General features: G+C 51.5%; 5 protein-coding genes across 5 annotated transcripts; 4 read left to right on the top strand and 1 right to left on the bottom strand.

The window, feature by feature from the left end:
- The first annotated feature begins 357 nt into the window (after positions 1 to 357).
- Positions 358 to 6,487, top strand: P152DRAFT_33533 (peptide synthetase). Its single transcript, XM_033675291.1, has one exon. The coding sequence runs from the start codon at positions 834 to 836 to the stop codon at positions 6,207 to 6,209; it is 5,376 nt and encodes a 1,791-aa protein (XP_033533996.1). The 5' UTR covers positions 358 to 833; the 3' UTR covers positions 6,210 to 6,487.
- P152DRAFT_487988 (uncharacterized protein) lies at positions 6,488 to 7,755 on the top strand (the record flags this gene model as incomplete). The annotated part of the gene is made up of 2 exons (XM_033682109.1): positions 6,488 to 7,457; positions 7,575 to 7,755. Exons 1-2 carry the CDS (start codon positions 6,766 to 6,768, stop codon positions 7,753 to 7,755), a joined length of 873 nt encoding a protein of 290 aa, XP_033533995.1. The 5' UTR covers positions 6,488 to 6,765.
- On the top strand, positions 7,604 to 8,480 carry P152DRAFT_458737 (NADH-ubiquinone oxidoreductase 12 kDa subunit mitochondrial precursor). The gene is made up of 2 exons (XM_033679536.1): positions 7,604 to 8,005; positions 8,111 to 8,480. The coding sequence occupies exons 1-2, from the start codon at positions 7,780 to 7,782 to the stop codon at positions 8,191 to 8,193; spliced, it is 309 nt and encodes a 102-aa protein (XP_033533994.1). The 5' UTR covers positions 7,604 to 7,779; the 3' UTR covers positions 8,194 to 8,480.
- Positions 8,464 to 10,346, top strand: P152DRAFT_482384 (pH-response regulator protein palC). The gene is made up of 2 exons (XM_033681885.1): positions 8,464 to 9,828; positions 9,881 to 10,346. Exons 1-2 carry the CDS (start codon positions 8,668 to 8,670, stop codon positions 10,133 to 10,135), a joined length of 1,416 nt encoding a protein of 471 aa, XP_033533993.1. The 5' UTR covers positions 8,464 to 8,667; the 3' UTR covers positions 10,136 to 10,346.
- P152DRAFT_482383 (uncharacterized protein) lies at positions 10,299 to 11,573 on the bottom strand (the record flags this gene model as incomplete). Its single annotated transcript, XM_033681884.1, has 5 exons — positions 10,299 to 10,702; positions 10,759 to 10,840; positions 10,915 to 11,139; positions 11,199 to 11,394; positions 11,449 to 11,573. The coding sequence occupies 5 exons, from the start codon at positions 11,571 to 11,573 to the stop codon at positions 10,299 to 10,301; spliced, it is 1,032 nt and encodes a 343-aa protein (XP_033533992.1).
- Between the last annotated feature and the right edge of the window lie 361 nt (positions 11,574 to 11,934).

Below are 11,934 nucleotides of genomic sequence, written 5' to 3'. Positions count from 1 at the left end.
TCAAATGCAGTACCCTGTAATGCCATTCTCGAGTTGGACTTGCAAGCTTCCATTTTGTTGAAAGAGGCCTTTCGCTTCTTCGAAGCTCTATCCCGTGAATCTCTTGGAAAGGTCCAAGGCATCAGTCCAGTCGCTTCCTAAAGAATCATTTGTCGAATCGGTCGCTTGGAACTTCTTATTACCTTAATGGGTGATTGAATACAAGCAAAGAGTTGGAGTTCAAGGGAAGCAGAAGTCGACATGCTCCCCTATTCCCCCGTCTCTCCGTCGGACAAAAGTCGAGCTGGAGATAAAACATTCATTGCGATCGGGACCATAACCCCTCCAACATCCATTCCAGATCTTAGCTCGAGCATTGTTACTGAAGGCGGTGTCTCCGAAGACAGTAGCAATGAACGATCGCAATGGACATCAACAATTATTCCTCATTTTGGTCTCAAGGATGCCGACCAGCAGGCTGATTTGATCCTCTTGGCATGGATATATCTCCTTTATCGGGGCGTGGGTATCGGAGGTGATATTGCGCACAGTTGGGGCTTTTCTGTACCCCTCGATAGCTGCAGCTTTGATGCCCCAGAGTTGATCGGTCAATTGGTCGACGTAGTCGCCAGCAATGACGAAGACATTCCTAGAAATCTGGAAGTCGTATCGGCCATGCGCCGGAAAGTTGCTTCAGGGGTTGGTCAAGGGATGCCCAACAGGAGAGGGGTTGGCCTGTTTGCCAGTACATCCGATGCAGTGCTGCATGAAGGCAATGTACGTGATACTGTCCTGTACTTCAATTCTTCATAGTGCTGACCTTCTCATAGTGGCCGTTTGCCATCGAAGTCAAGATGATCCAAGACGAAGTCATGATTCGTCCTACGCAAACTCCATGCGACATGTCATCCGGAACAGTCTCCTTATATCTATCCACTTGTATGGACATTCTAACGGGCCTGGCCTCGAAAAAATTCCATTCCGTTACGGAGGCGGTCCGTGTCGGGGAAAGTGAGTTGACTCAACTCTGGAAGTGGAACGGTACGGTTCCCGAAACGATCAAACTTTGCATGCAAGACATCGTTTCCGAGATCGCCCATAAATCCCCCGATCGTCCCGCAGTCACTTCATGGGACGGGGATCTTACATATGGGGAGGTCGATACCCTATCAACGCAACTCGCGGTCAGGCTGTTCGATCTTGGCGCCGGTCCCGGTCGAACCATTCCTCTCTCCTTCGAAAAATGCAAATGGACAGTGGTTGCATTACTTGCGGTCATGAAGACGGGGAGCGCCGTCGTGCTCACGGACCCAAGTCAGCCAGAGGCAAGGTTGCGAACTATCGCGACAGAAGTTAACGCCAGGTTGGTTGTAACTTCCCAAGCCCAATCGAAACTCGGCGCCGCAATCGCACCGAATGCGACAGTTGTCGTGGTTGATGACCAGTCAATGCGGCCCGAGTTGTTGCCGGCAGTCGTTGAACTTCCTCCCGTCAATCCCGTGTTGACCATGTATCTCCAATTCACATCTGGGAGCACTGGGAAGCCGAAAGGAGTCATCATTTCCCACACGAACTTCACCAGCGGGGCACTTCCGAGAGCAGAACTCGTTGGTTATAAGCCGCACTCACGAGTGCTCGACTTCCCATCCTATGCCTTTGACGTCAGCATTGATTGTATGCTTTGCACGCTTGCTAATGGTGGTTGCATTTGTGTTCCGTCCGAAGACGCACGCGTCAATGATCTCAGCGAAGCCATACGATCCATGCGAGTCAATATGGCTCATATGACCCCGTCTGTGGCTCGGGTTCTGGACCCTGATATCATGCCTTCCTTGGAAGTACTCGGACTCGGCGGTGAATCAATATCTGCGAAGGATGCCTCCGTTTGGAACCAGAAGACGAAACTGGTTATTGCGTACGGTCCGTCGGAGTGCACTGTTGGCTGCACAATAAATAATGATATCGGCCACGGAAAATCATATACCAACATCGGTAAAGGCGTTGGTGGTGTCACTTGGATAGTTGATCCTGAAGACCACAATCGATTGGTTCCTATCGGCGCGGTTGGCGAGTTGCTCATAGAAGGTCCCGTTGTGGGGCAAGGCTATCTCCGTGAACCAGAAAAGACAGCCGATGTGTTCATCGAGAATCCCGTGTGGCTGGATGACGGATACCGGACTGCCGCGGCTCGATATGGTCGGCTTTATAAGACTGGAGATCTTGTCAGATACGATCAAGATGGCACCGGGGCCATCGTCTTTATGGGCCGGAAAGATCAACAAGTCAAGCTTCGTGGTCAGAGGATCGAACTGGCAGAGGTAGAGTATCATATCGCAAGACATCTTCCGTCGGGGACGAAGATCACTGTGGAAGTTATCACAGCTGCCGGTCCTGGCAGTGAACCCATGCTTGCCGCTTTCATCTCTGAACCGAATTACTCGGATGCCGCGGATCCGACAGATCTCCTCACCCACTTCTCTCCAGGCCTTGGAAAATTGGTAGAAGTCATTGAGACCAAGCTTGCGGAGGACCTTCCGAGTTACATGATACCCACCACATACATTCCGTTGAAAGAGATGCCATCTCTTGTCTCGCGCAAAACAGACCGCAAGAAGCTGCGAGAGATTGGATCCTCCTTTTCCAGACAAGAGCTGTCCAAATTCAGGGTTAGTTCGACCGAAACCGTTGCGCCGCAGACTGAAATGGAAAAAGGTCTTCAGCAACTTTGGATGAACTTGTTCGATTCGAAGGATCAAATCAGCTCTGGGGAAAACTTTTTCAGTGTCGGTGGCGATTCTCTCCGGGCAATGAAGTTGGTGGCAGCTGCACGAGCGGAGAGACTGGTGTTGACCGTCGCCGACATCTTCCGTCATCCAATATTACGGGACATGGCTAGGGCTATGGGTCGCGTTAGTGTCGATGCGAGCACCGAAGAATCGGCTCCATTCTCCTTAATTGGGCCAACGTGGAACATTGACGACGCTCGTCTCCAAGTGGGGAAACTGTGCGGTCTGGCACCGCATCAGATTGAGGACATATACCCTTGCACCCCATTGCAAGAGGGCCTCATGGCACTTTCTGCAAAGGTCAACGAGGCCTATGTCGCGCAAAGGGTGGTCCCACTACCAGATCTCGCATTTGCTAAGAGGCTACAAGCCGCTTTCGAGACTGTAGTGGCCGACTCTCCGATCATGCGCACCCGGATCATCCAGGTCCCCGGCCATGGTCTCATGCAAGCGGTTGTAAATGAGAGCATCAGTTGGAGATCTGGAGCCAATCTTCAAGAATATCTGCAGCAAGATGCTGAAGAGGCAATGGATCTTGGCACGCCTCTTGCCCGATACGGTGTTGTCGCAGACCCATCCAGCACAAATGGTGATGCGGCTGGCAATATACAATTCGTCTTGACGATGCACCACGCGCTTTACGATGGCTGGTCTATGCCGCTGATTGTGGAGCGGATAAACAAGGCCTTCAATGGCCAGAAAATCGTCCGCTCAGCTTCGTTCAAGCAGTTCATTCAACACCTTGCTTCACAGGACAATTCTGAATCCAGCCATTTCTGGCGTGACCAGTTGGAGGGAGCAACAGGGCCACAGTTTCCGGCTCTGCCGTTCGCAGGATATCAACCACAGGCAGATTCCTTGCTCGAACACTACGTACCTATCACGAAGAATGTGGCCTCCAAAACCACTCTGGCGACCGCTATCCGTGGAGCATGGGCGTTCATTGCTGCTCAATACACTGGATCTAGTGATGTAGTATTTGGCGAGACTCTGACCGGCCGAAACGCCGCGATCCCTGGTGTGGAGGAAATCGAAGGTCCAATGATCACCACAGTGCCGGTCCGAGTCACCGTTGACCGTGGCGCATCCAAGTTGGATTACTTGCAAGCGATCCACCAGCAGACAGTCCTGCGCATTCCTCACGAACATATGGGGCTGCAGCACATCCGAAGGCTCAGTCTGGACGCCTTTGACGCGTGCGAGCTGAGGACTGGCATGGTCCTTCACCCGAGTACCGAAGAGGCCATCACCCAATCGCTGGAGAGTGAGCCTGCTAATGGCTTTGTCCCAGCTGGAGACGAAGACGCTGCTCGGGAAGCGCTCAAGTTCAACTCGTACGCGCTCATGCTCGTCTGCTCACTGGACTCGAACGGTTTCCTCACCATGGCAAGCTTTGATTCCTGTACAGTCGGAAAGCCTTTGATGGAGAAAATCTTGAAAGAGTTCGGACAAGTTGTTCAGGACCTTTGTGCTGATGATCGTAGCCTTCTTGGTACCATTGATGTTCTCACCGATGTGGAACGAGCGGAGATTCGGGAACTGAGCGGAGCACCATTACTCCCCAGCGAGAAAGATCTGCACAGCTTTGAATCATCAGGGTCGAGCTGGATCGTCTGTCCTACCGATCCAGACGCCCTGGTGCCGATCGGTGCGGTTGGTGAGCTGCTGACAGGGCGTCCGACAAGTCACACCGACGACGCTTTGGAGCCGCAATGGGCGAATGTTCAGTCAACCGACGGTGCAAATCATCAGCTGCGACTGTATAAAACTGGGTATCTTGCGAAGTTCGCAGACAACAGCTCAATAGTGATTGTTGGAAAGACGAGCGACTTGAAGAGGCTGAGGACGGATATCCAAAAATCTCAAGGCAATACCGAATGGGCCCCGGTGACATCGGCGAAGCAGGAAAAGCTACGAGGTCTATGGAGCCGACTTCTAGGCATCACGGAGACTGAGATCGGATTGAATGATAGCTTCATCGACATCGGCGGGGACTCCATCAGTGCCATGAAGCTGGTATCCGAAGCGCGGATCGCCGGCCTCAAATTGACGGTCGCCCAAATCTTCCGTTTCAGGCAACTCAAGGATCTAGCTGATGTCGCAGAAGACACCCAGTCCGTGAAAACTGTCCAAGAGACATTCTCGCCGTTCGGGACGCTCCAAATTCCAGACGTTGACTCGTTTGTTGCGACAGCTGTCCGCCCTGCATTGGCCCGGAATGACTGGAAGATCGTCGATGTTCTCCCTGCTCGGCCTCTACAAGAGATTGCAGTCAAGGGAACCACCCAACTGCCACGATATTCGGCTCGGTACGAACTATTCCACTTTAGTGCTTCCGTAGATGGCACGAAGCTGCTCAGGAGCTGTAATGATTTGGTGGCCCAAAACGAAATCCTCAGAACAGTCTTCATCGAACACGAAAGCGCATGCTACGGTGTAGTCGTGGAGGATATCGAGGTCCCTATTGTCGAATACGAGATCGAGGGAGATGTCCCGTCCTTCGCGCAGAAGTTGTGTGAATTGGATATTCAAACGAGAATGCCGATGGGATCGCCCTTCCTCAAGTTCTTATACATCAAGGGCGATCGCAACCAAAGTTGTCTGATGATGAGAATTTCTCATGCGCAGTATGACGAGATCTGTCTCCCAATCCTACTACAGCAGCTGTCGGCCTTGTTCAACGGTACACCGGTCCAGGAAGCTGTTCCATTCTCCAGATTCGTCTCACATGTCGTCCGTACGAATATTCCCCAGAGCCTCGAGTACTGGAGACAAACCCTGCAAGGTTCCTCGATGTCTGTCCTCAGACCCGATATCCCCCTGACGTCTAAAGAGTCAGCCAGTGTCCACAAGGCCATCGACATCTCCTCGAGACCGAAAGGAATCACCATCGCAACGCTTCCGACAGCCGCATGGGCGCTCTGCCTGGCGCGGCGTCTCTCGTCTCGAGATGTGACATTCGGTGAGGTTGCCAGCGGACGCAACTTGGAGCTTCCAGACTGCGAAGCCGTGATGGGACCAAGCTGGCAATACGTTCCAACCAGGGTGAAATTTGAATCCGACTGGACTGTGCTCGACTTGCTTCAATCGATCCAGCACCAACACATCTCGCGGACGCGGTACGAAGGCATCGGACTGAAGGAGATTGTCAAACATTGCACCGACTGGCCAGAGACCGTTGACTGGTTCGACACGGTCGTACATCAAGATGTCGAACATGTGGAGCAAATGGCATTTGGATCGACCCCTTGCAGGATGGAGACGATCTATCCGCACCTTGAGCCTCTGCGAGAATGGAAGATCCAGGCGTTCATCAAAGGGGATGAGATGATATTGGAGATTGTGACATTCGAGTCTTGGATAGGTTTTGCAGCCACTCTTCTCGAAGAGCTGGAGTCGGCCATGCGACACCTGCTCGAACCATCGTCCCTGCTATTTTCCTAGTGCTCGCGCCGATACGCTGTTGGTCATAGATATCGTCCATGTGGTAAGGTGTTTTTGTGACGGTCATGGGGTTTGGATTTTAATGCATGATATTTTCGGAGGCGTTTGATTCTGTCCTAATATTGGAAAAATATATTTCTTGCAGATTCGCATCGCGTTACCATAGTGCTGGAGGTAGATACTCGAGCTTGTTGCTTTCCAAACACTGTATATCTCTCCATGTCCGTGGCGTGAATGCGACGAACGAATCCACACGCACCGACTGAGGGGATTTCATGCACTGTCGCAGTGCCAATGCAAATGCATATTTCGCCGTTTAAATGCTGAAAAGTATATTGTCTGGGGCGAAGATGTCCGTTATATCGCCAAAAGGCCAGGCTCGGCTCTGTAAGTTGAAGGTCGAATTAGGAGTTCGCATCCACCCAATAGAGTATAAGATAGGCATTCGAGGTTTGAATTACCTTCGCAAAAAGTCGGCGGAAGGAATGCTTCGCGATTGTGACTGAATGAATCATGAATTCCATATCCGGCAGACTGATATTCACTCGCAACAACAATGAAAGCATTTTTAAGTCCTGCGAAGTATATAAAGAAGAGCCTTCGACAAAGACAAACTGAACGATGTATAAACTTCAGACATAGTAAGAACTCAGATAACACGAAAGACTTGATGACCAAAAATCAAGGAGAGAATATGTGCTACCATCAGCTCTACATCTTCATGCACTGTGGTCATGTCATCCTCGAACCCGAACCCATTCCACCACTTTGCCTTCGTGCCAGAGCCTTCGCATCATCACTGGGCACAGCAGTACCCAGCCTTACCGCCACATTGCCATCTCGTCTCACTCTATCGCACCCTTCGCACCCTTCACATGCCGCCCGGGCACGAAGCACATACCACCGCCTCTTTCCAACTCCCTGTGAGCCGCGCACACATCCCTTCCGCGCGAACAAGATCGAGAGACTCTGCCTGTCATGTGCGCGCGAAAAGAATGAACGGCTTAAGGAGGTGGTAACGGAACAGGAGGTTCGATTCGAGGATTGGAAGTGGAGAGTTGCGTACAGGAGTCCTCGCGCAGAGGAGAAGGCGTGGGAGAGATGGGGCGATGCGGGGAGTGCATGGGGCAATGGAGGAGACATTGGAGCTATGATGGGAAGCATTGGGAGCGAAATGGGCATGCCCAATATTGGAGAGGTTTTCAGCAATGTTTGGGGAACGGATAGGAATGGTGGAAGCTCGAGAAAGTGAGCAACGGCGAAACGTCAATTCGAATTTAAATGGACGGAACTGCCTCACAGCCTCAGGCATGAAATGAATGCTGTCACGTGAACAAACCTCAACTCTATCTTGAACTATGACAGCTCCATCAACTGGATCCTTATTGTTGTCAAGCTCTCATACTCCAAATCTTTGAGACTCAATTCTATATTACTTGTAGCAATTGGCTCGAGGGAGCAAGGAACAATTCCTGGCCACCCGACGACTGCATCTAAAGAGCTATTCTCACTCCCATCACCCATCGAGTCAACCCCCGAAACCTAGACATCCTTCAATCGACCATAAAACATGCCGACCCCCGAATCAGAAGCCTTTCTCGCGAAGAAGCCGAAGGTTCCGCCAACCTTTGACGGTGTCGACTTCGAAGACCACAAGGCCGTCAAAGCGGCTCAAGATGCGATCATTCGCGAGCAGTGGGTTAAGGCGATGATGGCTCGGTTGGTGAGAGAGGAATTAGCCACTTGCTATCGAAGAGAAGGTGTCAATCACTTGGAGAAATGCGGGAAATTAAGAGGTCAGTGGATATCTAGATCCCCATGATCTCGGATTGCGGTCGAGCGTCGTTTCTTTGTTTCTTAAGCGTGGTGATTCAGGAATTATCATTGACACGCATTGACAGAGCGATACTTCGAACTATTACCGAATACGAAGATCAAGGGATTCCTTTTCGAGCAGCAGAATTATGTCACAAAGCCGGAATAGACGCTTTGCGTGTTTGGGATCAATCGGGATGAGTTCCAGTGCACAGCGACGGTATCCAAAGCCCTCCATGTGCTGAAACCGGCTGCTCAAAAGTCAAGCGTCGATTCGAAATGGGAGGGACAGGAAGAATTACTCTTCAGGGTTTCCATTTGGACGGCTGATTATAGCAACGGCAATTGCATAGCATGGAGTGGTTTCGACCGGATCAGGTACAGGACCTCGAAGTCAACAAACTTCACATGTATATACTTAAACACTCAATGTTCAATGCCATCACGTTTGAAAAGTGTCACCACGTCCACATGCGCGAATTTGCCGCTTTTCAGTCTGATACATCAATGGTTGATGCCAAGTGATGCGCTCATGCAACCAAATTTCTGAACCTCTATTTTGTCCCGTTCGCTTTCAAGGGCCCAACCCAGATAACCAACTGCTCCAAGCAACGGATCCGCGACTCGCATAATTATCAAGACAATGCCGTTTCCATTTATCCTTCCGACGACTTCCTTCATCAGATTCTCCGAATTTTTCAGCAGCACAACCCATCCATCGTTGCCGATAACTCTCACCACCAGGCGTGCAGTGGTTCGCGATGCGTTGAAGAAGCACAAGCGGCTTCCGCCCTCGTCTCAGGCTAGCAACCTGTCGAATGTGCTGTCGTCCATCAATGAATATCTCCCATATTTGTTCATGGCCGATGTAGGCCTAAGCGGGTCGAAGATATCCGGGGAAGAAGTCGACGTCGTGTTAGTTAAAGAGCTGGAAGTAGAATGGCGGGCGACGCTCTCATCGACAGTGGGAGGCCGAGAGCCCCCTCGAGTCCGAGTACGAAGTCTCGAGTCAGAAATTGCATTTATACTGTCCACATTGGCTCTCGCGAACTCGATGCTCGCTCGAACTCAGATGCATACCTTGTACAATGGTACGGTATTAGACGGCGCTCAGCGGACAGCAGCCATCACATCTGCGATGAGGTATTATCTGGAGGCAAACTCCATCCACTCTTATCTCGCCGCACGAGCAGGGCAGTGGACAACCCCGCCAGCAACAGCGGACATATCCCAAGCACTACAGAGTGCACTGGCCTCCCTGACCATGGCAGAGGCGACGCTCATCACGGTTCTGAAAGACGACCCTTACCCTTCTGTCGTCGCTGACGATCGCAATGAGAACGTTAAGGACTGGATGTTCAAGAGCCCGGAAATCCCCAAGGTTCGCGCCCATCTGTTCGCGCGACTTTGCCTCGCAGCAGCCGGGCATGCCGCGCAAGCGCGGGCCCTGTTCGGCTCATCGGGCAAAGTAGACGAGGACTTATTGGCGTATTCCGACGATTTGAGGCGGACCGCGAGGGGTAAAGCGTGCCGATTCTTAGGAATCGATGCCGAATTAGCGGAGAGAACGGGCGAGGGCATTGCCTGGTTAAGGGGAGCGAAGGCGGAACTCGGTTTTGGAGCGAGCACGAGTGAGGACGATGGCAAGCTAAAAGGATTTTCGAGGTTTAGGAAAGACTGGGCAGAGAAGAGAGAGGATAAGAAGATTAAGAGGGGTGTTGACTGGGGCACCGATGCGGGTCGATTTGAGGAAGCACGGATCGTGGACAAGCTGGAGAAGAAGTGGGCAAAGATGAACGATACCGTAAGTCCACGCTTACCCTGTTACCCGCCAGTCATGTGCTGATCCACCAAAGGTTAATGTTCAGGTTATCCCCCCGTATGATCCTTTGCTATCAACAATACCATCGGGGAGAGAGTACCATACCCCAAAGCCCTTCAAAGCCCCAAACCCCGAAGAGGATATCGTATTCCGGATGCGAGCCCCTCCTGGCCATCATGATGATACCAAGCAAGGCGAGAGTGACTCTGACGATGAAGAACACCCTGCTCCTCCGGGGGCTTTCCTGGGCTCCCAGGCCACGAGCACCTCGGCAAACGTGTACTACTAATGAGTATGCTTTGACAGTTACACAAAGGATTCATCGAGTTTCTTGAGGAGGCAAGATGCAGTCTCTTTGGATCAAATATCTACATAAGAATAGATAGGCAGCCTCGGGAATGAATGTGAAGGCATGCGTCCAACGATATACAACCGAACCAAGCAGATCACACTCAGCTGCCAACATATACACGCATGATTCCCATCAGCTTCTCCTTCTCGCCGTTGTGCTCCATCAACGGGTATTTATCTGAATCATAGAACGCTTCGACGTGCATTTTCTGCCCCGAGCGGACATCGCCGAAGTCAACGCAGGTCGAGGAATCGGAGATATGAAGTGAACCGGCATGCCCACCATGGCCTTGGCGAGCGACGAGATCGCGACGGTGTTCGTGAGCACCAGCATCATGGCCCGCGGCGGGGGTCTCGGTTGCTCCAGCACCTTCAGAACCAGCCTCCGAGAACCCGGGGCGGCGGCCGTACAACATTACGGATTTGCACGCCTCCTTGCCATCGACGTAAAGAATCGTGTGCGTGCCACCGTCATGCACATGACCATTGGTGTAAAGAAGACGTCCTAGTCTTGTGTTTAGCAAATTATAATCAAAAATATACGTTGGACATGACACTTACCGGACACGGTGACTGCGGATTCTCTTGACTTGAAGCTGTATTGTCCTTCTCTGGCGTTCGGTTGACCAACGTCGTTCCATTTCTGTCAGGCGTTAGCACATTTTCTCAGTCGGGGTAAGGGGTCAGGGGTGCCCCCCCGACCAACTCATTACGTACCATGTAGACGTCCCTGTAGCCTGTAGCCCGGGCTTTGGGAATCCATTCATAGGTGATAGCCATATTGACTGTCTGGGTTTCGGAGCTCAGGCTCATGAGATCGGTGATAAACATGAAGCTGGACCTGGCATCCAACTCGATACCATATTTATATTTCCCGTTCACACGAAGAGGAGTTCGCTCGTTACCAGAGGCGAAAATCGGCGAAATTCCGGAGGTTATTACCTAACCAACGTATTAATACTGTCTGTTGCCGAAGGGGTCGCTGGATGTGTCGAAAATACCATGTGGTGCAGCCACGCCCCTGTGTTGACGTTGGCAACTTTGCCATCTAGGTACAGGATATTGGCTTGGATAGCAGTGACGAAACAATCCTTGCAAGGAGTCTCGGCCCTGAGCGTAGGCTTAGATAGCATGCCATTCGGAGGGATCTGGTACGGGCCATAGTTTATGGTCGTCCGTTGGGCGCCATCGATGATCCTGTCGTATCAGTCAGTATATCACTCTTATCTAGCCAATGGCAAAAAGGCTTACTCTTGAGTCTCCAATCTAGGCTCAATGCGCGCTCCCGCGGGGATTTCAGTGTCTGCGACGGCTTTTTGGGCACTGGCAAGACTGGCGGAGGCTGCCACAGCAGAAAGGAGATTTATGAACTTCATGGCTGGGTAAAGGAACGACTTCAGCAATGCGATGATAACACCTTCAGCCTGATTAGAAATGAAAGGGAGCAGCAACAGAAGGGTCAATAAGTGAGTATGGCTCTAGTTGTTATATACTGGCGAGGTCTTGACCACCGTCCCCCTTTCCCCAGTCCCAAGACCATGTGCTCACACTCAAATGCCATATAAAATCCTTCTGCCAAGTATACCGATCGGAGCCTTTGGATAGTTTTTGATTGCTTGATCAAGCCTCGGGGTGCTCATTCTCGCACCTCTCCGCAGGTGACTACACATTGATTGCTGTGGAGTGTCCTGTCTCTTATCTGATTGGTGGGGACCGATTTTTTTCAAATTGAACTGG

Source organism: Eremomyces bilateralis (assembly GCF_010015585.1).
Source record: "Eremomyces bilateralis CBS 781.70 unplaced genomic scaffold P152scaffold_10, whole genome shotgun sequence".
NCBI classification, from domain to species: domain Eukaryota; kingdom Fungi; phylum Ascomycota; class Dothideomycetes; order Eremomycetales; family Eremomycetaceae; genus Eremomyces; species Eremomyces bilateralis.
The sequence above is the reverse complement of the archived record's forward strand: the minus strand, read 5'-3'. Positions and strand labels throughout refer to the sequence as shown.